Raw genomic sequence first — 27,363 nt, forward strand, 5'->3', positions numbered from 1 at the left:
ACAAGACCCAGTGCCATTGTCAATGGCTTCTCAGTCAGCCCCCATGTCAGCCACATTCAGAGAATCCGGTTTAATCACATGCTCGTTCAGTCCCAGTCCAGCTGGCCTTGGTGATTGGAACACTGGACTTAACTCCCTAGGTCCAAATGAGAAGCAGATGGAGGGAGAACGTGAGCAAGGAAGACAGGATCAGAGGGAACCTTCATCCGACGATGGATGGAGATAGAGACAGAGACCCACATTGGAGCACTGGACTGAGCCCCCAAGGTCCAAATGAGGAGCAGAAGGAGGGAGAACATGAACAAGGAAGTCAGGACCGCGAGGGGTGCGTTCACCCACTGATACAAGGGGACTGATCTAATGAGAGCTCACCAAGGCCAACCCTGAAATTTTTATAGCAATGAAAAATTGATAAGGACACTCTTCAAATTATAATTGATTGCATATTTTATACTGCTTCTCACTAAGTTGCTCATGAAAAACTTGACTATCATCGTCACTCAAGCAGGACTGAATTTGTAGTCCTGCTCCCTCAGACTGCCAAGAAAGTGAAAAGAGTGGCTCTGATATTCAGGCCCAGCTCTAAATTCTTCAAGGATGTCGAGTTCCTTTCCATCACCCACGGTGTACATGCCAACATCTCCGCCGAAAAATTGCTTTGTCCTTCCCTACACTGTCTGCCGGTTCACACTGCAGGTCCCAGCTAAGAGAATATTTTCTGACAGGATTCTCCCACCTTCAGAAAACCCCACTATTGCTGCCTGGGAGCCCAGCCTCTAAACAGCACAGGGCTCAAAGGGAAAATCTCCAGAGTCAGTGCATACTAACTAAGCCTTTTTTAACTAAGGGAGTAAAGGACAAAGATAGTCACACTCTCTTTTGATGATTTCCTTCATACCTTTTCTTTATTCTTCTTTTGCATTCTCCATTCTTTGTTTTTCTGGTGATTTTCACCTCTCATTGTTGATGTTTTCCTTCTAACTCCATCTTTATTCATGATGTTTTCCTTCTAGTTCCTTTTGACTTTCTCATTCTTGATGTTTTCCTTCTAACTTTCTCATTCTTCATGTTTTTCTTCTAATTCATTGTAACTCTCTCATTCTTGATGCTTTACTTCTTTCCTATTTTAACTCTATCTTTATTCTTACCCTGACAGCTTATATACCCCCAACAAATTCTTTCAGGCAATATAAAAGTTACAATGTGGTTACATTCTGATTTTTCAAGTCAATAAATGCAATGAATACAAAACAAAGAGTAAAAAACATCTTGATACCAGAGAAAGAGAACAACAGCAAATGGGTAAAGGCACAGCAGAAGCAAAAGACATTAAGGGGCTGGTGGTCTCAGGGCATTGCCTGTGTGATATTTAACCCATCGGAGACTTTTCTCCTGGTGGCGTGACACCCTGAACTTCAGTTACCGCTTGCTGCTCCTCTAACATGGCCACCACATCCTTCCTTACCACATATGTCAATATTTAACAAATATGATTTAAGAATTACTATCTTTTAAAATCTTTGGTCACAGACTAGGTGTGCAAGAAAAGTATTGAGGTTTCAAGTGAACATTCTGAAACATTATTAGTCCATAAAAGTGTTCACAAAAGATACTAAAATACTCCCCCAACAACAACACAATTAAACCAACAAGTTAATGAGATGCTTTCCCATTTGGGATTAATACCCAAAGGAAGATCACAACTATTTAAAATCTCTTGCAATGTGAATTATTGCAGTTCCTGAAACCAAACAGGAAATTGCTGCCAGAGAGCTGAAGCACGCTTAGATGTGCAGCATTCTGCTCAAAAGTGATTAAAACGAGGAAAAATTCTCAATTTCTAATTACAGACTGAAAGATGAGACTCGTTCCTTCTGCAGCAGGTACATAGAAAAACAACACTCAATAACACCTTCCATCATATTAGGCTTTCTATTCGCTCAGTAAGTGCTCAATGTCTCCTTTGCCTTTAGCAGAGTGCTCAGTCTCTCAATCACTAGGGATATAACATAGGGGAAGAAGGCAGAGTTTTGGGACAATAGATTTCATGAATTAATCTTTATTGTAAGGATGTCACTGTGTTGGAAAACTGAAAAATTATGAAAATATGTCAGAAAATTTCAAAATATTACAACTGGAAAGGAGTGTTTTCTATGTCCAGTCCTTCTTCTTAACTCAAATATGGTTCCAGAGTTAGACTTTGCCTGAGGAAGTGGCAACAATAGCTTCTTTGCTCTACATGGAATGCCAAGGCCTTTCTTTTGGTGTTTTTTTCTTTGTTATTCTTTATGATTCAACATTCGTGAATAGAGAGTCAAAGGAAGTTGACGCATGATGAAACATTCTTATGTTCAGAGATGGACCTATGAAATTGGATGCACTTTCTTTATTAAAAGCAGTAGAACTTTAAATCTATTTAGATATCTGTGACTTCATTGGTTGCACTACGATCTATGTGCATCCTGTTCCTTCCATTCAATTGGGTAGTAAGGTACATTTGAGATTGCTTTTTTTGTTTCACACCCTTAGTTTGACTTCTGTGAAAATGTCATAAATGTCTTTTAAAAATATAATATAATGTGATTAATGTGATTTGGAAATGGGTCTCTTTGTCTCTCTGTGTCTCTGTTCCTCTCTCCCTCATTCCTCTCTCAGTCTGAGTTCATAATGTACATTAGAGATGTATATTTTGTGTGTAATTGTGAATAAAAAGATAATTAGAGTTGGCAAAGTTCTGCTACTATACAAGACGTAACTATGGAGCCTCCAGTCACTTACTATTTTCAATTTATCTTTACACAAGACACAGAATAAACCAATGTACAATCACAAATCTTCATTATTTTCCGGAAGAGAGAGAAAGCATTCATGATGCCGAGTAAGAAAAAAATAGTATATTTCAAAAAGCTTACAATCCGTGATGTTCACACTTCAAACTTAAAATTGTGAGGTATATCCTTTGCTGTTATCATTTTGTCATAAATGTTGTAGATTCTGATCCTCATTCACCTCAGTCCCGGAAGCTAGGTACTGATGTGATTGTAAAGTGACAATGTCTCACTCATTAAATTTGTTAACTGACACTTTCAATCTGTATGTGATGCACCCTGATCGTGCTCACTCCCTACTCCATCTTATCCCCCTCCCACCTTGCCACGCCCTTACGCTTCCTACAAGGTCTATTTCTGGAGACTTTGTAGTTATTTTAGAATCACAATAGAGCATATGGAATGGGATCATTCTTATGAACTAGAGAGCAGAGTAGAGTAGCCTTGGAAATTACTTTCTGGGTGAGATTGGTGAGAATACTATCTACAATCGCTGTGTAATTTACCATCTGATTGAGACTTTTAAGGTGCTTTATCTGCAATTAAAAGCCTAACGACAGAAAGATAGCTCATTGGCAGGAGGGAAATTCTGTGTTGAACATTTCTCTGTAAATATCATTGCCTTTTGTATTCCACTCTAGTGATTTAATATCATCCAAATCGAATATATATTATAAATTTTACCAAGAATTTCTTCCCACAGAGTCTCAGGAGCTGATTCTTCTATAAACATGACAAACTACACTATGGTGACAGAATTCACTTTGCTGGGCATCCCTGAGACAGCAGGCCTGGAGAAGGTCCTGCTCTTCCTGTTCTCAGCACTGTATGCCTGTGCCCTCCTGGGAAACTTCCTCATCCTTACTGCAATCATATCCTCCCAGCGACTCCACACTCCCATGTACTTTTTCTTGGGAAACCTCTCCATCTTTGACTTGGGTTTCTGTTCCACTACAGCTCCAAAGATGTTGTCATATCTTTCAGGAGAGGGTCGAGGAATCTCTTTCCAGGGCTGTGTTGTACAACACTTTTTCTATCATTGTCTGGGTTGTACGTTGTGTTTCCTGTACACAGTGATGGCCTATGACCGCTTTGTTGCCATATGCTTCCCTCTGAGATACACAGTCATCATGAACCACAGAGTGTGCTGTGTCTTGTCCACAGGGACCTGGATGAGTGGCTGTGTGCACTCTGTTATCCTAACTTCCCTCACTTTCCAGTTGCCCTACTGTGGACCCAGTGAGGTGGATTATTACTTCTGTGACATGCCTGCCGTGTTACTGCTGGCTTGTGAGGACCCCTCTCTAGCACAGAAGGTAGGCTTTACAAATGTTGGTCTTCTGTCTCTCATTTGTTTTTTTCTCATTGTTGTGTCCTACACTCGAATTGGGATCTCTATTTCAAAAATCCGCTCCAAAGAAGGAAGGCAGAAAGCGTTTTCCACCTGCAGTGCCCACCTCACTGCCATCATCTGTGTTTATGGACCTGTCATCATCATCTACCTGCAGCCCAATCCCAGTCCATTATTCAGTGCAATTATTCAAATTTTGAATAATCTTGTGACACCCACACTCAACCCAGTGATTTACAGCCTGAGGAATAAGGAAGTGAAAGCGGCTCTCAGGCATGTATTTTATAGGAAGTGTCTCAATCTTGAAAATAAATGAAAATATCAAAATTATAGCTGAATAAAGTCTGATTCACCATTTAATAGGACATATTTGAATCTTCAACTTATTTTGTAATGCAGATTGGCATCCATAATATCCAAGTCATATTTAAATAAAATATAGATTACATTAATTTACCACTTCCTTCACTGTTTGAAGATAAAGACTTATTTTATATCTCACTGTGTTTTACAATAAAATATAAGTGACAAAGTTTTTTAGCAGATCCACTTTTGATTTTCTTTTTGGGGGAGAGGTGGACAGGATTTCTTTATATAGCCTTGGCTGTTCTAGCTGTGTTGACCAGCGCGGCCTCAAAGGCACAGAGTTCTCCCAGGGGCAAGGACCAACTGGCCCTCCTGTCCTGATTTTTGTGTTGTGTGCATGCTCTATAACCATCACTATTCCTCAAGTATTTGTTATTCTTCTAACTCTTTAATTGTGATTCCTCACAATGTAGCTGTGCCTACTTTACATATGCCCAGAATATTTAGTGTAATTTTATCTACAGTGGATCATCCAGTGCAGGGTCTATTTTATTATTAAATGCTAACAACTCATGCATGCTCCCTGAGGAACATATTGTAGTCATGATGAAATGTGTATGTACTATTTTAGTATCCTGACAACACAGTACAGCATACAGCCTCAGTCAAGTTACAGTAGTGATTACGTGACTGAGAATTCAATGTATCTTCCATTGTCTTATATTGTGAAAGAGCATGACACTTACCTTGTAAGAAGATCAAAATTCAGACTGTGATGTGTAGTTCCTATTTCCTGTATACTACTTTTACATCATCATGAAATAGAATGTGCTAAGCAAAATGATTGGGAGTTGGAGACCACCTATAGTAGTGTTACTGAATAATGATGTTCCAATATAATAAATTATATTCTAGTATTAATTGGATTTCTACAGATAACTAGCTTTCCTAAAGGACTGAGCTCAACTCTTTCTATCAACACAGGATTCTATCAAACTTAGTAAAGCTCATACCCACTTTGTTGAGCTGTGAGCCTGACTAATGAGAGGAAGTAGACAAAATCTTCCATTCAGAGAAAGACAATTCCCTTTAAGGGAAATGAAAAATACATCAAATGACCAAGATTCTCTTGGGTAAGACAGCATGTATTGCCCCCTATCAAGACTAAAATACTAACTGTAAATGCATATGGGTATCTCAAAATTTTGGACTGTTTGGGTACATGGGAGTATGGATAGAGGAACTGATGCCAAATGGTAAATAATAATGGGAGAGAAGAATACTATTGCTCTCTCCTTTACATATAATCCTAGTTAACTTTCAAATAAAAACCATTTATCTGATACTTGCCTATTGCCAGCCAGAGACAAATACTGGGAAAAATTATAGCAAAAAGTACTGGTTAAGTAAATAACAGATTTTTTTGTTTTGTTTTGTTTTTAGTGTGTAGGGAACAAGGGACAAAATCAGGGTGAATTGCAGAAATGCCAGCAATAGGGTCCAAGTCAGAAGTTTCTGGATTCCAGGATATAAACCTCAGCATTGAGTGCAGAGTTGTTGTTATAATCAAAGGATGAGTAGGTTCATATCAGACCCTTTGAAACACTACTAAATTTTGTCTTACTGACAACATGTATTGGAAAATAACTTTTGTGTATGTTCCACTAACAATTTTAGTTTGTCGATATCAATACTACAAGATCACACAACTCACTAGATTATCAAGTCTTCATACTTCACTCTCAAGCTCTTTGGGTAATGTGTTCCTATGACTGATTTTCTAAACTAGGTGCTATAGGAATAGAAGAGCAACAATTTACCCCAAATTCTCAGAGTCTCACCTCAAGGATTCCATCATCCATCTCTGTCTGTCCTTAACAATGTTCTTAGGCCACTTGCATTACTTGTCTTTCCATATCTGTGATCACAATACCTGATAATACAAATTTACGAAGGTGTTATATTTGTTTGAGCTTATAGTTATAGAGTCTTCATTGCAAGGTCACTTGATTCTGTGTGCATGGGGTTGTAACGCAATCATAAACCAGTAATATGTGGTAGAAGGAATTCACTTTGTGCTGGGCAGAGGGCAGAAGTAGAGAATGACAGGGATTGTGGCATGGTGCAAGCCTTAAAACACTGCCCAATGAACTACTTCCTCAAGATGAATAGCCTAAAATTCCCACCAGGAGTAATAATGTTAGTGTATGAGACCACATATTCTAAATTTGACATCATTGCCCTTTCATTCAATGTCCCATACCCATCTAATAATTACAACTCCACTTATTATCTCTATAACCATTTTCTTGTGGTTTTTTTTGTTGGGTTATTTTTAACTATTAAACTAATAACTATTTAACTATTAACTAATAAATAAAATACTATTTATTAGTATTAAATAGATTCTCCTCTTATACAATACATCCCGATCACAGTCTACCCTCCCTTCTTATTCCCCCTGCATTCAGTTTCCACATTGGTCAAAAGATCAAGTCCCTGCTGTGATGATCTGTGTCTAGGCTCAAGAAAGTAAGCCCATATAAATCCAAAATGACAGAGTTGCTACTTATAGAGGCACAAGAAACATTCCAATTCCAAAACAAAGAAATGAAAGAAAACAAAGGAGGGAAGCCAGACTATTCAACAGGACAAACACTAAACCTGTAGCTATATGCCCAGCATCTAGGGATCTCGCCAGTTATGCATTTGATCCTGCCATTTGTGCCCCATGTGGCCTTTAAAACAAAACAAAACAAAAAACCCATATTCTTTTTTATTAATTCTTAGGAAATTTCACATCATGTATTCCAATCCCACTCACTTCCCAGTCCCTCCATAACTGTCACTCACCGCTGCAGCATGGTCTCCCATAATTAAATTGAAAACAAAACAAACAAGTAAACAAACAAAAAAGGCACCTGGATCCTTAGTCTTTCCAACACCTCTTTGTTCATGCCAGTGGCATTGGGAGCTGTAGTGTGCCACACGGTATCCGGCCCTACCTGCAAGATATTCATTGCAATGAGTCTTTGATCTGGTTCAAGGCCTCTGATACAACATAATTCCTCATGGATACACTGCTCTTGCCCTGAGTCATGAAATCCTGCAGTTAATGTTTATCCTTCCTCAGGACCAGAGCATTCAGGTGCTCCAGCAGGCCATAGATGGGGTAGATGTTAGGGTGAACCAACCCATGGTCCAGGATGTGGGTCTGGATAATAACTGTGCAGTCTGGACCATCACCCATCTCAGGCGAGGGGAAGATCATGTTTCTTAGACCCATATTTTCTGGGTCACCTCTCCTACACCAGTAATTGTAGAGGCATTTCAATTGTATTATAATAAATAAAAACTGCCCAAAGATTTGAGAGTAAATCAGTCCCACTGGTCAGCCTTACAGACCAGGTTATAGTAATACACACCATTAATCCCAGTAGCCACAGTGGTTATAAAACAAGAGGAAACAGCTCTCAACACAGTCTCATTTTGAGATTCCAGGAGGCAGGATTGCCATTTCAGACTGATATCTAGGTAAGAGCTAGTGACTGGCTGTTTTGCTTTTCAGATCTTCAGGATGAACCCCAGTTTTTGACCCTGAGCTTATTATTATTAACCATACTTCATTTGGCACCCAACTTTTTGTGGCACGAATTTATGAAAAAGCCATTTGTCTGAGGCTTTTAGCCACCAGCCCAAGTCAGGGCTGTGATTGGAGTTACAGTTGTAAGAATCAGAACCCAAACCCAGGTACCTGGGTCAGGAGATAAACTAATGCTCCCAGCTTCCTTCTGTCCCAGCTTAGCTTTCATGGAAAGATGAAAAACACACAGAGAGTCTGGATACTGTATGCTATTGTGTTCTCTTTGAATTATTTGACTGCTGAGGAAGGAGCAACATCTTCTAAAAGACTTTTGATTATAAATGATGCTGGATTAATTCTATTTATATACTTTAGAAATGCCTTGACTTCAAAATTTAATTAAAAGATATGTTACTTTGAAAAGGAAGTTTTGCTTTTGTTTCCACAGGAAGTGAAAGGCTGTGGATCCATTCTGATTATGAAAAATAAAGTTTGATCAAAATACCTTGACTACAAAATTTAAGTCAAAAGATATATTACTTTAGAAAAGAAGTTTTGCTTTTGTTTCCACAGGAAATGAGTTTCTGAAGATTCGTTCTTGGTAAAGAAAAGTAAGGTCTGAGTGGCTATGAACTCATTCTGAGTTAAGAAAACTAAGGTTTGATCAAAGAATTCCCCCTAAAACATCTCCAATGGGAAAAAATTACCCAGATGATTCAACATTTCAGAGTATATTTGTTGCAGTTTCCTCTGAGTTCTACATCCGGGACAGCTTCAAGACTGCTGGCTGAAATGATCCAGCCACACAGAATACTTCAGTAAGGACTTGGCCTTTATCTTAATTTTTTTTGGGTCCCCATAAGATTATGCCCACAAACAGCAGGAAGTAGTCTAGAAAACTATGCACAATTTCCCCCACTTCCAAAATGGGTTATGAATGTTTGTCTGTGTTTAATGTGTTGGTCACAAGTTGTTATGGACAATGGTCAGGAAAAAGGCTAAACAAAGGGAATTATTTTCAAGGCTCTTGTTTTGAAAAATAATAATAAAAGGCTAAGTGGTGGTGGAACACTTTTAATCCCATCACTCAGAAGGGAGAAGCAGGCAGATCTTTGTGAGATCAAGGTCAGCCTACTCTACAGAGCAAGTTTCAGGACAGGCTCCATAGCTACTGAGAAGCCCTGTCTATAAAAATCCATAAAAGAAAGAAATAAAGAAATCAAAAAGGAAAGGAAGGAAGAAAGAGAGGAAGGAAGGAAGAAAAACGGAAGGAAAGGATGGACAAAAGGAAGAAAAAGAAAAAGGGGATATAAATATGGTAAAATAGAAAGGTAAATTATTGAATCTACTTTTTTTTCAAAGTTTATTAAATTATGAAAGTTTCCATTTCCGCCCCTCCTCCCAATACCCTCCCACTCCTCCCCTCCCCATCCTCCTCCCTCTCCATCCCTAAGAGCAGTCAGGGCTTCCAGTCCTGTGGGAAGTTCAAGTTCCTCCCCCCTCCCTCCAGGTCCAGGAAGATGAGTATCCAAACAGACTGGATCCCAAAAATCTTGTATATGCAGAGGAAACAAGTCCCAGTGTCATTGTCAATGGCTTTTCAGAAAGGCTCCGGGCCAGCCACATTCAGAGAATCCGGCCACATTCAGAAAATCTGGTTGGATCACGTGCTCCTTCAGTCCCAGTCCAACTGGCCTTGGTGAACTCTTATTAGATCAGTCCCCTTGTATCAGTGGGTGATCGCACCCCTCGCGGTCCTTAGTTTTTTTTTTTTTCATGTTCGTCCTCCTTCTGCTCCTCATTTGGACCATCGGGGGCTCAGTCCGGTGCTGCAATGTGGGTCTCCGTCTGTATCGCCATCCATCGTCGGATGAAGGATCTATGGTGATAAGCAAAATCTTCATCAGTATGGTTATAGGCCAAGGCCAGTTCAGGCACCCTCTCCTCTGTCCAGAGAACAATCTGGGGATCTCTCCTTGGATCTGGGATCCCATTTATAATCAAGTCTCTTGTAAACCCTAAAATGACTCCCTTAGTTGAGATATATTCTTCCCTGATCCCATATCCATCCTTCCTCCCTCCCCCCATCTCAGTCCCCCGAGTTTTCCCCATTCCTCCCCTACTCCCTTCTCTCTAACCCTCTCCCCTTCCAACAAACCTCCCACCCACCCCCCCCATGCACCCGAGGTTACCTGGTACTCTTGTCTATTTCCAATCTCCAGGAGGATAAGTACAAGATTTTCTTCAGGTTCACCTTCTTATTTAGCTTCTCTAGGATCTCGAATAATAGGCTCAAAGACCTTTAATTATGGCTAGAATCCACTTATGAGTGAATACATACCATATTCCTCTTTTTGGGTCTGGCTTACCTCACTCAGTAAAGCGTTTCTATGTCCATCCATTTGCATGCAAAATTCAAGATGTCATTGTTTTTTACCGCTGAGTAAAACTCTAGTGTATATATGTTCCACACCTTCTTTAACCATTCTTCTATTGAATGGTTATATTCAATTCTATTTCTTCTATTGAAACCTAGGTTGTTTCCAGGTTCTGACTATTACAAATAGTGCTGCTATGAACATAGTTGAACAAATGCTTTTGTGGTATGATAGGGCATCTCTTGCGTATACTCCCAGGAGTGGAATTGCTGGGTCTTGAGGGAGGTTGACTCCCAGTTTCCTGAGAAATCGCCACACTGATTTCCACAGTGGCTGCACAAGTTTGCATTCCCACCGACAATGGATGAGAGTTCCCCTCTCTCGACATCCTCTCCAGCATAGGCTATCATTGGTGTTTTTGACTTTAGCTAATCTGACCGGTGTAAAATGGTATCTCATAGTTGTTTTGATTTACATTTCCCTGATCGCTAAGGAGGTTGAGCATGACCTTAAGTGTCTTTTGGCATTCGGAGTTCTTCTTTTGAGAATTCTCTATTCAGATCAGCACCCCATTTTTTAAATTGGGTTAATTAGAGTATTATTGTCTAGTTTCTTGAGTTCTTTGTATATTTTGGAGATCAGGTCTTTATCTGATGAGGGGTTGGTGAAGATCTTCTCCCAGTCAGAAGGTAGCCTTTTTGTCTTACTGACAGTGTCCTTTGCTTTACAGAAGCTTCTCAGTTTCAGGAGATCCCATTTATTCATTGATTCTCTTATTGTCTGTGCTACTGGGGTTCTACCTAGGAAGTGGTCTCCTGTGCCTATGTCTTGTAGACTACTTCCCACTTTCTCTTCTATTTGGTTCAAAGTGGTCAGATTAATGTTGAGGTCTTTAATCCATTTGGACTTGATTTTTGTGCATGGTGATAGATAGGGATCTACTTTCATTCTTCTACAGGTTGACATCCAGTTATGCCAGCACCATTTGTTAAAGATGCTTTCCTTCTTCCATTGCATACCTTTAGCCCCCTTGTTGAAAATCAAGTGTTCATAGGCTTGTGGGTTAATATCTGAGTCTTCTATTCGATTCCATAGGTCGACTTCTCTGTTCTTATGCCAGTACCAAGCTGTTTTCAATACTGTAGCTGTGTAATAGAGTTTGAAGTCAGGGATGTTTATACCTCCAGACGTTCCGTTATTATATAAGATTGTTTTGGCTATCCTGGGTTTTTTGTTTTTCCATATAAAATTAATTATTATTCTCTCAAGGTCTGTGAAGAAGTTTGATGGGATTTTGATGGGGATTGCATTGAATCTATAGATTGCTCTTGGTAGAATTGCCATTTTTACTACGTTGATCCTCCCAATCCAAGAGCAAGGGAGATCTTTCCATTTTCTGGTATCCTCCTCAATTTCTTTCTTCAAATACTTAAAGTTCTTGTCAAATAGGTCTTTCACTTCCTTGGTCAGAGTTATCCCAAGATATTTTATGCTATTTGTGGCTATCGTGAAAGGTGAAGTTTCTCCCTGCTTCTTTATCCTTTGTGTATAGGAGGGCAACTGATTTTTTGGAGTTGATCTTGTATCCTGCCACATTACTAAATTACTAAATTACTAAAGGTGTTTATCAGCTGTAGGAGTTCTTTGGTAGAGTTTTTGGGGTCGCTCATGTATACTATCATATCGTCTGCAAATAACGAGAGTTTAACTTCTTCCTTTCCAATTCTAATCCACTTGATCTCCTTATGTTGTCATATTGCTATTGCTAGAACTTCTAGCACTATATTGAAAAGGTATGGGGAGAGTGGACAGCCTTGTCTTGTTCCTGATTTCAATGGAATGGCTTTGAGTTTCTCTCCGTTCAGTTTGATGTTATCTGTTGGCTTGCTGTAAATAGCTTTTATTATATTTAGGTATGATCCTTGTATCCCCAATCTCTCAAACACCTTTATCATAAAGGTATGTTGGATTTTGTCAAATGCTTTTTCAGCATCTAATGAGATGATCATATGGTTTTTTTCTTTCAGTTTATTTATATGATGGATTACATTGATGGATTTGCGTATGTTGAACCAGTCTTGCATCTCTGGAATGAAGCCTACTTGATCATAATGGATAATATTTCTAATGTGTTCTTGGAATCGGTTTGCCAGGATTTTGTTGAAAATTTTTGCGTCGATGTTCATGAGTGAGATTGGCCTGGAATTCTCTTTCTTGGTTGTGTCTTTATGTGGTTTTCGTATCAGGGTAACTGTAGCTTCATAAAAAGAGTTTGGCAAAGACTCTTCTGTTTCTATATTGTGAAATACCTTAAGGAGTATAGGTATCAGCTCTTCTTGAAAGTTCTTGTAGAATTCTGCATTGAAACCATCTGGCCCTGGGCTTTTTTTGGTCGGGAAGTTTTTGATAACCGCTTCTAATTCTTTGTGACTAACAGGTCTATTTAGATTGTTCACCTGGTCTTGATTTAACTTTGGAAAATGGTATTTATCTAAAAACCAATCTATTTCTCGTACATTTTCCAACTTCGTGGCATATAAACTTTCGTAGTAAGATCTGATGATTCTCTGAATTTCCTCTATGTCTGTTGTTATGTCCCCCTTTTCATTTCTGATCTTATTAATTTGAGTGTTCTCACTCTGCCGATTGATTAGTTTGGCTAGCGGTTTGTCAATCTTGTTGATTTTCTCCAAGAACCAATTTTGTTTCGTTGATTTTTTGGATTGTTTTCTGTGTTTCTATTTTGTTGATTTCAACCCTCAGTTTGATTATTTCCAATATTCTACTCCTCCTGGGAGAGTCTGCTTCTTTTTTTTCCAGAGATTTCAGGTGTGCTGTTAAGTCTCCAATATGTGTTTTCTCCGTTTTCTTTAATTGAGCACTTAGTGCTATGAACTTTCCTCTTAGCACTGCTTTCATTGTGTCCCATAGATTTGAGTATGTTGTGTCTTTATTTTCATTAAATTCAAGGAAAACTTTAACTTCTTTCTTTATTTCTTCCTTGACCCAGGGATGATTCAGTAGTTGACTGTTCAACTTCCACACGTTTGTAGGCTTTCTGGTGTTAGAATTGTTATTGAATTCTAACTTTATTCCGTGGTGATCCGACAAGACACAGGTGGTTACTAATATTTTTTTGTATCTATGGAATTTTGCTTTGTTACCGAGTATGTGGTCAATTTTCGAGAAGGTTCCATGAGCTGCAGAGAAGAAGGTATATTCTTTCCTTTTTGGGTGGAATGTTCTATAGATATCTGTTAAGTCCATTTGATTCATTACCTCTAGTAATTCTCTTATTTCTCTGTTGAGTTTCTGTTTGATTGACCTGTCCATTGGTGAGAGAGGTGTGTTGAAGTCTCCTACTATTAGTATGTGTGGTTTGGTGACTGCCTTGAGTTCTAAAAGTTTTTCTTTTACATAAGTGGGTGCTTTTATATTAGGGGCATAGATATTCAGGATTGAGACTTCCTCCTGATTAATTGTTCCTGTTATGAGTATAAAATGTCTTTCTCCATCTCTTCTGATTGATTTTAGTTTGAAGTCAGTTTTGTTAGATATTAGAATGGCCACGCCCCACTTGTTTCTTAGGTCCGTTTGCTTGGAAAACCTTTTCCCAACCCTTTACTCTGAGTAGATGTCTATCTTTGTGGTTGACATGTGTTTCTTGTAAACAGCAGAATGTTAGATCCTCTTTTGTAGCCAATCTCACAGGGCAGGAACGACTGCTCTTAGGGATGGAGAGGGAGGAGGAAAGGGAGTGGGGGGAATGGGAGGGTGTTTGGAGTAGGGGCAGAAATGGAAACTTTTATAATTTAATAAACTTTGAAAAAAATAAAATCATGTTAAATAATAAAAAGGAAAACAAGCAGGCGGTGGTGGTGCACGCCTTTAATCCCAGCACTCGGGAGGCAGAGGCAGGTGAATTTCTGTGAATTCGAGGCCAGCCTGATCTACAGGAGCTAGTTCCAGGACAGGCTTCAAAGCTACAGAGAAACCCTGTCACCAATTCCCACCCCCACCCCCACCCCCAAAAGAAAGTGAAAATAAGAGAAATATACACAATAAGGAATAAAGTGGGAAACACAGATACTATGATGTCACAGTTTAAATATTTGACTAATTTCAACACATGTAACATGAGTTTTTGTACTTCTCTCTCTCTGAGAGAATAAAGCATCTATCTTTGAGTATTTTTCTGGGTATGACAGCCATATGAAGCATCTGACTCTCTCAGTATTATGTTAAGACTGAGTTCTAAATCCAGATCCTTGGTTCTTTGCTCCAGGAAGCCATGAAGCCTGTTATGCATCCTGACAATGTTGACAACACCATTTCCTTTCCCTTCTGTGAATTCTCCCTGCATGTCTATATATCCAAACCATGATGTTTCTCTTAGAAGTTATGCAGAAGCAAAACATGATTACTATTTGAATTGGAATATTATTAGATGTCTGGGCATTTTTTGTTTTTAAAACATTTAGATGGCATGTGGGTATTATGAAATCCTTATTTCTGCCCCGGGGAAAGTAGAAATTAAAGTCCCTATGTTAGAGCAATGAAGCTTGCAAGTAGGATTAAAGCCTCACCCTGTAAAATAATGAATGAAAGCAGAGACTAGCAACAATGAACCATGACCCAGTTAAGATATGCAAACATCATATTAGGTTATTGTACAACTGTAGAGAAAGATATTTGGAACTTACGTTTCTTTAAGAAATAACTAGAGTACAATTCATATTTACCTCTTAATATCTTTTCTAAAAATAAGAATATTCATAATCATAATAAATGCATTTCTACTTTAATGAAACTGGCATGATATTATTTGGCATATTTTGCAGGGTTGTAATTTTTCTGTAGTTCATTGTACAATGATAGAGTAAATACCATGCCCAGACAAAATTTAGTGGAGGAGATAAATGAGATAATGCATTTTTGGCTGTGTGAGAAATACTTATTTGATAATGTATTTATGTTCTTGTATGGAATGATGTCAATAGGGAGGCCTGCCTCGGACAGCTTGCTAGCTGTTTCAGGAGAATGTCCTGTGGTTGCCTGGCAACAAGTTGCTATGTGACGTTTTTTTTTCCAATAGAATAGGTACATAAACCGAGATGTTACTGAAGATAATCAGGATAAAATGTTCTCTTTCAATTAACATGAACCCTTATAGAAATACTTATATAAATATATATAATATGAATATTTATATAGAAATATAGAAATTAAATGTAATATAAAATTATATAGAAACATGATTACAACTTAATTCTTTCAAGTTCTGAGAAAGAGACTGAAATATATTTAATTTTAGCAGCCAGGGTGAGGAAGCCAGGAGAAAGATGATTGGTTAAGTCCCTCAGTACACATAATTTCCATGTTTTTCATTAGTTTCATGAAAATTCCAAAAGTAAAAGCAAATAAAACCTTTAAGTTCATTTTTCCATGAAAGCTGAAATGTGTATGACTTATGCTACCTCATTCCCAAGGTTACATTAATAAATAAACAAGCAGTGGGGAAAAGAGACTCTCAGACCAGCAGAGCTAGCTCCTTACAAGTCCCCCAGGAGCTCCAGAATTCAGCTTTCATGTTTCACTATCCAGGCTGGGATGGGCTTTTCTATGACACAGCTGCCTTTAAGTCATTCGTGCTTTTATAAGTGACTGCTCATGCATCCTACTCTCAGTCTTCCCCACCAACTCATTGGATAGGCAAGTTGGCCTTCAGTTATCTTTCTGGACTAAAATCAGGTTGTGTTTCTCACTAACTGTTCTCCACGGACTTCAGATGCTGCACAACTCCCTCTTCAGTGTTCTCTGTGGTGCTGTAGAACACGTCAGCGTCCTTTGTGGAGTGAACATCATTTATTTTGGGATCCGATGGTGTGCAAGCACACAGCTCTACAGGATGCCTATTTACCTGCATAGGAGTGAAACCAACCTTCTTGTGGGTTCTTAGTCACACTTTGTTACCCTCAAATAAAAATTGAGAAGGTTCTATTTATCTCCCTCATATAGTCTCCTCACATAGTGTGTGCTTCTCAGAGGAGTTGAGCCCTGCTTCACGAGATTTAGAAAAAGCAAAGTGAAGGAGTGGTGGTTGGAGTCTCACAGTCATATTAACTGTCAGTGCCACCCGTCTGTTCCTTTAAGTTCCTGGGTTGCATTTCTTCCCTCTCTATTCTGAGCAGCAGTATTTTCTTCATGTGGGTACTGGAAGGAATTGATGATATCCATTAAGCTAATGATCAGCAACCGTAATGATGTCTCACAAAACTAAAAAGATATTTTGGAGATTTTTATGCAGTCCCAATCCTTCCGAGCTATGTGATCAAACCAGCTGATAAACACTGAGCACAGTACCTTCACATGGTGGATAGTGAAGAAATATTCCATAAACAATCAACCTTTGAGATTAATGGAGAGCAGAGTTAATTCACATTAATTAACTATAATTCTCAAAGAACTAAGATCTTTTTCAGAGATATAAACTCTCTAAAATTATTCTGAGATTAAAAAAAATCGAACATATGCTAACAAAATAACTGCTTTCCTGTAGGGTGTCTTCATCTGACTTCCAGATATTTTACCTTTCCGTTCACCTAGTCTGGGCTCTGTCATGTGCACTCACTCCATCTGTGACCTTCCTGCAGTTTTGTCTTTGACTTGCACTGAGAGCAGAATGACTCAGATGGTGAGTTCCATTAATGTTGGCTTTCTGGCTCTGATTCTTCTCTTCAGTGTGTGTGTCTCTTATGCACACATTGGGATTGCCATTCTGAGAATCCGTTCAGCAGAGGGCAGGCAGAAAGCATTCTCCACCTGCAGTGCCCACCTCACTGCCATCCTCTGTGCCTATGGACCTGTTATCATCTACCTGCAGCACACTCCAAACCCCCTACTTGGTGCTGTGGTGCAAATATTAAATAATATTGTCTCACCCATGCTGAACTCTTTAATCTATTCACTGAGGAACAAGGAAGTGAAGAGGTCCTTGAGGAGAGATTTCAAGGATATAATGCATGCTGTTCAGAAATGAATTGTGAAATTAGTAATGATATTCAAAACTTTGTCTCTTACCCAAACTCACCAATTCATTTACTTTAAATAAAAAATGAATAAATACGTACACAATAGAATATCTGAACACATGTGGTATGCCTATAACACTTATGTTTCTCAGCCTCTAAATCCTTGAGTCCTCTGAAGTAATTCTATAGCCAACTACAGACGTAGTCACCAGAAATCTGGGCAGGGAAAGCAAGGGGCATAGGAAGCAACAACAGAGAGATTTCCTATACCTATAATCCTCAGCTCACAGACACCTTCTGGTTAGTAATTGGAGACAGTTGTGACATTATTCATCCCTTTCCAGGAGCAAAACAATCTCATTTCATACTTCTGCTTTATTTGAATGGAATTACACTCATTTTCTGCTCCCATTCACTTCAGATCCCCTATTTCACAAAGAATGTAAGGTACTTAGAAGGCATGACATTGTCTGGTGACTGTGATGCCCTCTTCACAACTATCATCTCCATACATGTACACATCATTCCTATAGAACAAACCTGTACCATTTCTATGTGGGAGTTTCAGTATTAAAAACCTCATATGACAGATAGAGAGCCTCACATGTATTATTAGCATTATATCCCTCAAACATATATCCGTTTATCTAAGAGATGCCTGTTTCTAATTGTCCCTCACAGAGCTGCCCTTCATGGCCTCTGATAACTTAACACACCTCATCGTCTTGCCAGAGAACTCATAATATTAATGAATTGGTCAGGAAGCAATTGAAAATAAGTGCTGCAAATAGATCACTGTTAAGTTTTTAATCTTGTCAATTCTCGGACTGTAATAAGAGCAGTTAACATCTGGTCTCCTACAGCAATCTATTAGTGGTTGAACCTTGTCTGGATCCAAGTCTGATGCCTCCTTTCTTCATCCTGTGTTATCTGTTTGATGCCATTGCAAGAAGGAACCACAGCTGGGTTTGTGTTTTTGTTTTTTCAAAACATGGTAGATGCTGTTACCACCTAGACCACAATTGCTGTTTTCAGAGCATGGCTACTTAAGATCCTAGCTGTGCCATTTAAAAAAAAATCAATTGTTCCATGATGATGTCATTTCAACTCTGAAACTAAGTCTCTAGCTTAAAACTATTTGGGAGACAATAGCCTTTGTGTTCCCCACAAATGGCACAAGTGTCACAATGGTGACTTTTAGGAACTTTCAGTTGGCCATAACAGATGTACTCAGGGGCTCTTGGCTGGTCATCTCTCAGGACAAGCAGCTGCTTTGCTGGGTACTCCAGTGGCTTCTTCATGAAGTCCCCAGATACAACTGGCTAAGTGAATTCTCCATCGTCATTCAGGCAAATGCATCACTGTAGTTCCAGGTCGTGACTAAAACATTTTCAGGTGACAATGACTTTGGTGTCCAGATATTTCTACAGCAGAGCTGTCAGATAAGAGCTCCTAATATTTCAAAAGGGCAGCATTCTCACGCTGTGGTGGTGTGCACTGCAGTTCCTGGCAGAGTGTCGCTTACAACATTTGAAATTGATTTGCCAAGGAGCACTTCTTCTGGGAGTGTTCCCAAGCATATTGCCTCTCCACAATCATCTGGTTAAAACTAAATACCACATTCTGCTCTGAAAGTAGACAAGATCCTTCCCACACTCCTTTGGTATGGTGGTCATGTACTTAGTCATAACCATGTCACCCAGGTACTTCTGGCAGATCTCTACAGTCATGGAATACTGGCAATCACTGACCCTAGGTTACAGATGCAGTTCCAAGAAGTTATAGCAGCTCCTACTCCTGCATTTCACTGTCTGCCCTATCCCTGCTATTGCCCTCTTTAATACATCCCTTAGTTCACCAGTTTCCCATCCTATCCTATAAGGGAAAACAACCACATTCATTGTAGAAATGTCCTAAATATCAGTTGTTCTTATCTAGCTGGTTCTCCCTCCGAGTCTTGTTTTCTTACTTCATGTATAACAAGATTGCAAATTAAAATAATTTCTCATTTTTTTTCAAAATTAGAAGAGCAAGAAAGAGGTTGTTTATGGTTGTTTATTGGGGTCACACACATTTTCCTGATATGATTTTCGTCTGTAAATTTTTAATTATACGTAATTATGACCTTCATATCTGTGAGCTAAGTAAATGTCTTCCCTTTATACCATAGCCAGTGCCTAGAAACATTTTATAGCAATGGGCTATGTATAGATACACCCGTCATAAAGTGAAGGATTGACTATTCATTGGCATAAGAAGTAAGAACATTAGTAACACATTTATTATGCAAAAGAGTGTTCTATGTTTAATGAATAGTTATGATAGAAATTTACAAATATTTGAAAGTCTAAACATGAACAATTTAAACTCATTCATTGACCTCCTTTAAATAAATTCCTTAATTACTGTACCAAAAGATTCAAACATTTTAAATAATTTCAATTATAACTCTCAACATTAGAAAAAGTGTGTGTATGTACATATATACATATATATGTTACATACCATTAGAAAGGAAACTATTAAAATACAAATAATTATAATGATTTTTGTGCTTGGAAAAATTGTACTCTTCTATGCTAGTATTGTTGAGAACATAAAATAGAACAGACAATATGAAAATAGCATCATAGTTCCTTAAAAATTAGGTGGTAGAAGTTTATAATAAAATCAATCAATTCTTTTTTAATATTTATTTATTTATTATGCATACAATATTCTGTCTGTGTGTATGCCTGCAGGCCAGTAGAGGGCACCAGACCCCATTACAGATGGTTTTGAGCCACCATGTGGTCGCTGGGAATTGAACTCAGGACCTTAGGAAGAACAGGCAATGCTCTTAACCTCTGAGCCATCTTTCCAGCCCCAAATCAATCAATTCTGATTCTCACTGTATATACAAGATTATCAAAAGTAAGATCTTGAAAAGCTATTTGTGTTTCCCTGTTTATAACAGTATTATTCACAAAGCCTGGGAACAGAAAACATCTGAGTTTAAGAATGGATCATCTTAATGAATTATACAATGGATACATAAAGGAATATTGTTCAGATTTGAACATCAAGGAGGTTCTGATGCATGTATCACCCATCAGCCACATGGGCAGTACTTGAAGAGAGTGAGCAGCCAATCATTGTAAAATGAACATAGTCATTCTCTATTCTAGAATCAGCTGCTTTTATTAAAATGAAATAGAATGATCGTTAGTAAGGGATTGAAATTTTCGGAGACTAAAGAAGCAAAAGAGGAGGGAGCATTGGTTTAATGCCTGTATTTTCTTTTATTTTTGAGATTATATATAATAAAATTCTTTCTTCTCATTCCTCCCTTCAGATCCTTCTATATACCCCACCTTTCTCTTTCACTTTCCTGATGTCTCCTTTCACAGAAAATTGGTACATGCATGTTAATTACATACATGTATATTCTTAAATATAACCTGTACAGTTTATTTAGTGTTCCTTTAATATGTATATATAATCAGGGATTACCATTTGCAGTTGAATAATCATTTGGTGTGTTCTTTCCTGAAGACTATTTCTCCCACTTTCAGCATTCCTTGGTTTCTTTCAGTTTCTTTTAAAATTAGTTTTGTTATCCTACAAACTAATAGTCTTCATTATGACATTTTTAGCATGTTTAAGGTTCAAATCTTCATGATGGATGGGCCGGTAGATTATATAACTTGAGTGCATTTGTACTTTTGAAACTCATGAGAAGAGGTTTATAGTTCCATCTTTACAGCTGTTTCCTGTTTTCAGACCACGTGTTTTTTTTTTAGGTAGTGAGATAACTTCTTTTAATATAACAACATTCCTGTTAGATATTGCCAGTCCATTCTATCTGAATTATTTCCCAACCTCAATGGAGTGTGTCCAGGAAGCATCTGAGCAATAGGAAGCAAGGTGACTGAGAAACACTACTTCTAGGAATAACAGTGAGTTTCCAGTTAACACACTGTACTCCTTGCCAGGCACTTGCAATTGCTCTGTGGAAGCATTCTGAGTTTGTCTGAGTTAGACTGCTGTGTGATTGTTTTGTAGATCAAATGGGAACTAGGGGTGTTAGAATGATTAAAGTATAAACTTTGTGGAATAAACAGGATCCTATTTCAGATGTTCATCCGCTTTGCACAGTGGTGCAAAAATGTATTAAAACTAGAAATGGTGACCATCTTTATCTCCTAAGAATATAACCCTTATGTTTATCCTCTAATACTACTGGATTTTGTAGTCTTATCTTCACCTCCTTCATAGTCCTTCTTTTTACCTATGGTTGGTTTAGGCTTTTCCTCATTGGTTTTATTCCTATAACATTTTCTTTCATTTTCTACAAATACTCTTTCTCTTTTCAATTTTTTTTTAGTTTATTTCCAACCCAAACAGCTTTATTTTTTCATCTTATCTGGAAATAAAGATCTACCTTGGTACCATCATGACTTGGTAGTCTACCTGACTCTTTACCCTTATACACTGAAGATGTCTTTTCTCTCTACTAATAACTATTAAATTTTTATTTCTACAATGTATATGAAAAGCCTCGAGTTAAAGGATCTTACTTGACTATTTCAATAGACATCTTTTCCCAAGAACTATATATTGTACTGTAGAAGTAATCATTTTTTCATATACTTTATCATCCACTCTGTACTGGGACACACCTGCTTAAAATAGTAGCCTTTCATCTACTCCTAAATTCATAGACAACTTGTTTAACATGAACAACGGGACCTTCAGTAATCATTGGCTGTCCTCTCTCTCTCAAGCATTGTCTTACTCAGAGTTCTCTTCCTATAACCCCTAAAATCCCCTTCTTTGAGATGAAAATGAAATTTGTGCCCTGGCAATGTTGAAGCATTCATGGGCAGCCCATTTATGGTAGTTCTGTTGAACTTGACCATATTGGGTTTCAAGGTATAAGTTGGTAAGGATGACTGACAAGGTCTCTTCCTCAGGAGGGCACCAGATCTCATTACAGATGGTTGTGAACCACCATGTGCTTGCGGGGAATTAAACTCAGAACCTTTAGAAGAACAGGCAGTGCTCTTAACCACTGATCCATCTGTACATAGGAATCAAACCTATGGGCTTCCCCATGATAAGCAATCACACTACAAATAAGTACACTTACAATGAGCTTTGCATTTTAAAAGGCGAAAGATCTATATGATCTGAAGAGAAACCAGAGTATTCCCTATGCATTTTTATGTCTTATTTTGATACATGATCTAAACAAGTTTCCTGTACTAACCTTTGTAGCTGCCTGCCAGTTCACAAATAACCACTCAAAGATTTAATATTGCTTACAAATTCTTGGTTGATAGCTCAGGTTTTTTACTTGCTAACTGTTACACTTAAATTCATTCATATTTCTTATTTATGCTCTGCCATGTGGCTCATGACTTATTACTTAATTTTGTACATGTTCTGCTCACTGAATGACTAGATGGCATCTCCTGATTCTGTCTTTCTTTCTCTCAGAGTCCTCAGTGTCTGGCTGTCCTACCTATACTACCTGCCTGGCTACCATCACATTTTTATGAACCAATGAGACTAATACATATTCTTAGTGTACAGAAAGACAATTTCACAGCCAACCTTGAATATACTCTGTCATTCAGAAGAGTCTACATTTGTAAATCTACCCTTTCAGATTCATAAGAAATTACATTAGAGACTTATGGAATATTTATTTACACTGTGTGAATGTATGTCACTATTGTTGGTTTAATAAAGAAGCTGACTGACCAACATCTGGACATGGTAAGGTTGTGGGAGAAATAAACAGAATGCTGGGAAGCAGAATGGAGATAGAAAAGTAGTAAGCTGGCACAGAGAGAAGAAAGACAATCATGTTATACAGTGAAGAGATACCAAGTCATGTGCCAAAGGGTAGATAAAATAGTTGGGTTCATTTGAAATATAAGAGTGAACTAGGAAAAGTCTGAGCTATTGACCAAGCATTTATAATTGAGATTACGCCTCTGTGTGGCTACTTGGGAGCAGCTTTCAAGACAAAACCTTCTACCTAAGAGACTCTGCATTCAGGCCCAGCTCTAAATTCTTTAAAGATGTTGAGTTCCTTTCCACCATGTACAGTGTACATGCAAATACCTCTGCTGGGTAATTGTTTATTCCTTCCCTCCATTATCTGCTGATTCACACTGCAGGTCTCAGCTAAGAGAACATTTTCTGACAGGTCTTCTCACACCTTCCAAGAACAGTACCTTACCATATAACTCAGAATTTACCAAATACGATTTAAGAATTACTATCCTTTAAAATCTTTGGTCATAGATTAGGTATGTAAGAAAAATACTGAGGTTTCAAGTGAACATTCTTGAACATTCTTAGTTCATGGTAGTGTTCACAAAAGATATCATTATACTCCCCCAATCACAGCACAATTAAACCAAGGAGTTAATGAGAAGCATTCTCAAAAAGACTCTTTCCTCTTGGGATTAATACCCAAAGGAAGAATACAATTATTTAGAATCTCTTGTGTTGGGAATTATTGAAGTTCCTAGAACCAAATGGGAAATTGATGCCAGGGAACTGAAACACACTTTGATGTACTAAAAAAATGAATAAATGAGGAGGAATAATTATCAATTCCAATTTACAGACTGAAGAATGGTGAGACTCCTTTCTGTTGCAGGTACAGAAGAAAACGGCACTCAGCAACAACAGCCATCTTTTTAGGCTTCCTATTGGCTCAGTAAGTGCTCAGTGTCTCCTTCACTTTACCAGAGTGCTCAGTCTCTCAGTCACTAGAGATACAATATGGGGGAAGAGGGGATATTTATATAAATAGATATTATGAGTTAATCTGCAATTTAAAGATTATACTGTACCAGAAAACGGAAAAGAATATATAAGAATATGTCAGAAAATTTCAAAATATGACAACTGGAAAAGAGTGTTTTCTATGCCCAGCCCTTCTCTTTAACTCAAATATGGTTCCTGACTAAGACTTTGCAGCCTGAGGTAGTGGCAGCAGTAGCTTCTTTGTTCTACATGGAATGCCAAGAGTTGTTCCTCACGTTTCAACAATCATGAAAAAAGAGTTAAAGGAAGTTCCAGACAATGATACATTCTCTCTCTCTCTCTCTCTCTCTCTCTCTCTCTCTCTCTCTCTCTCTCTCTGTGGTGCTATGATCTCTTTTATTTGTCATCCACAGAAAAAGCAATTTCCTTTCTTTGTGCTTCATTTTTTTAAGAACTTTGATACTCTGCCATCAAAAGGGTTATTTCATATATTTCAACCAGCATTTAAATACCTGGTTTTGTGTTCTTTTGGCTTTCAGAGAATTTTCAGTAATTTTTTACAAAGTGAATTTTTTTCATGATTTTTTTGTTCATTTGGAAGAATCATTTTCAGACTCGTCAAGACCTTAGGTTTTCTTGATTGTTAGTTATTAGAATATCTAATTTAGTTCTATTAAATCTGTGATAACAAACAAGATAATAGCCATTTTTCATAATTGTTAGAAGTGGCTTTCATTGCATTTCTTTAACAAATTACCACATATTAGCATCATTTAATATTTTGAGCTGTGTTCAATTTTTCACACTTTATTTCTCTTTTTGAAGTTTTATTCCTTTTGCAGTTTTCCTTATATCAACAGACATGCCATGTCTTTACACTTAAGGATACAAGGGACAACAAAACTTAGTCAAGGGAAATACTTGTCTTTTTCTAAGTTTGCATTTTTGTCCTAACCAAATGAAGAGATAAAGAAGGGTGAAAAATAAAAAAAAAACAAAGATAATGACCATCAAACACAGTACAGGTACCAGTACTATCAAATTAAGCCTGTCATAGGGAAGATGAATTAGACATAAGATGAGAATATTGGACTTAAACCTGAAGTTTCATAAAAATTTCCTTTGAATGTATGCAGGTATAAATAAAATCTCTAAATATATATTATTTGTTTCACATTGTTTAATAAATAGTTTGACAAGAAAATGAAATCATGTTCTTGAAAATAAGATGAGCTTGTCTCTTGTTTGCATTTTTACACAAGCTAAGGAACCTTCCTGCCACTTTTAGCCTAACAATTTTCAGAGCGTGATCTGGAGCATAATTCAAGCATGATTTCAGAGCTTGTATGAAAATCATATTCTCAGACCTAAAAACAAGATACACATGTTCTGAAATTTGGGAAATATTATCTGAATTAACTTAAGCCTTTCAATTTTTTATATATTTCATTAATATAACACAACACTATATATCATAGAAATTTTTAAATTTATCTGTTAATGTTTAAATTATTTTAGAAAAGAAATGATTTTAAATTTTTACATCTTTAGTTATTATTTGATGGAACCTATTTATAAAATAAGATCTACATAATTTTTTAAAATTATTTTGACTCATAACAACGAATATAAATTTAAATATGTATTTTGTTCAATAATTCTTTTAGAGCTTTAATTTGACCCATATAGATCTAATAAACATTCACTGCTGTGAAATTTTATTATAACTATACAAAATTTAGCTTAGTGTAATGATTACACATAGTTTAATCCTTAAAAGTATTTGCCATCCCCAACTGATACCAATTTTTGTAAATTTCTTAGCTGCCTATCTGTCCAGAAACAATTTTTTAATGTTAAAGCCTCCTAAATTTATAGTGACTTTACTATCACAGCACTTAAATATTTGTATGTAACAAAGCTTGTGGGAGTATCCACGATGATACCTTCTTATGGTCAGAGATGAACCTATGAAACTGGATGCACCTTTCTTGGGGCAAAGCAGTAGAACTTCATACCATTTAAAATATCTGTGACTTTACTGTCTGCACTATGATCTTTCCTTCCATACAGTAGGACAATAACACACTTTTTTGGTGATGTTTTTGAATTTCACCTACTTAGTTTACCTCTTGTGACATATATTATCAAATATCTTTTATCAATTGAGCACAATATGAATTATGAGGCTTGAACTATAGTGTGTGTATGTGCATGTGTCTCTGTGCATGTGCCTGTGTATATGCTTGTTTTCATGTGTGTACCTGTAAGATGTATATTATGTGTCTAAGAAAGAAAATGAGGCAAAGTTCCGCTGCTATCTGTGGAGCACCTATGGAGACTTCAGTCACTACGCTATTCTAAACTTTTCTTTTTACGATTCTTAGGATTATACCATGTAAAATCACAAATCATCAGTTTTCACAAGAAGAATAATCAAACATTCATACTTCTGTGTAAAAAAAACTTTAGCACGTTCATTCAGCTTCAGATTCAGTAATGTTCAGACTTCAAGTTAAAAATCATGAAGTATGTTCTTTTTGTTGTAATTTTGTCATAAATACTCTAGGCTCTGATTTTCATTATGCCTACACCCAAAACTGAAAAATGTTATCATTAATTAACATTTTATTGGAAAACTTTAAAACTATGTATAAAGCATACAAATTTTGCTCACTCCCCACTCTTTTGTCCCTCTTCCACTCCGCCTTTCCAACATCATCCCGACAAGAGCAATTCTAGAGTGTTTTTCTTCATTTTGGAATTATCATAAGCACTTGGAATGGTAGAATGAGATCATTTATATGAATATGAGAAGAGAAGAGACCAGCATTAGAAGCTACTTTCTGGGTGAAATTGTTAAGCTATTATCTGGAATTGCTCTAAAAGTTTTATTTTGAGTGATATTGTTAGAAACATCACCTGCAATTTGGTGCCTAACTGACAAAATATACCCCATCATCAGAAAGGGAATTTTATCTGGAACATTTCTCTGTATATACCACTGTCTTTTAAATTCCTACAATGGTGATTTAAAATCATCTAAATCAATATACACAATAAATTTTTACCAAGAATTTCCTACCACAGGTTCCCAGGATTTGATTCTTCCATAAAC

General features: G+C 37.4%; 1 protein-coding gene across 3 annotated transcripts; it reads left to right on the top strand.

Moving 5' to 3' along the window:
• Window positions 1–3,559: 3,559 nt before the first annotated feature.
• LOC146894450 (putative olfactory receptor 10D4) lies at window positions 3,560–17,485 on the top strand. 3 transcript variants are annotated; one of them, XM_085688514.2, is made up of 2 exons: window positions 3,560–4,159; window positions 17,138–17,485. In XM_085688514.2, exons 1-2 carry the CDS (start codon window positions 3,560–3,562, stop codon window positions 17,483–17,485), a joined length of 948 nt encoding a protein of 315 aa, XP_085544640.1. The 3 variants fall into 3 exon arrangements, with proteins under 3 accessions (XP_085544640.1, XP_085544642.1, XP_085544641.1); XM_085688516.2 differs by having other exon boundaries at window positions 3,560–4,093; window positions 17,090–17,485; XM_085688515.2 differs by lacking the exon at window positions 17,138–17,485 and having other exon boundaries at window positions 3,560–4,495.
• Window positions 17,486–27,363: the final 9,878 nt, after the last annotated feature.

This window comes from Myodes glareolus, chromosome 4 (assembly GCF_982192425.1).
Source record: "Myodes glareolus chromosome 4, mMyoGla1.1, whole genome shotgun sequence".
NCBI lineage: Eukaryota > Metazoa > Chordata > Mammalia > Rodentia > Cricetidae > Myodes > Myodes glareolus.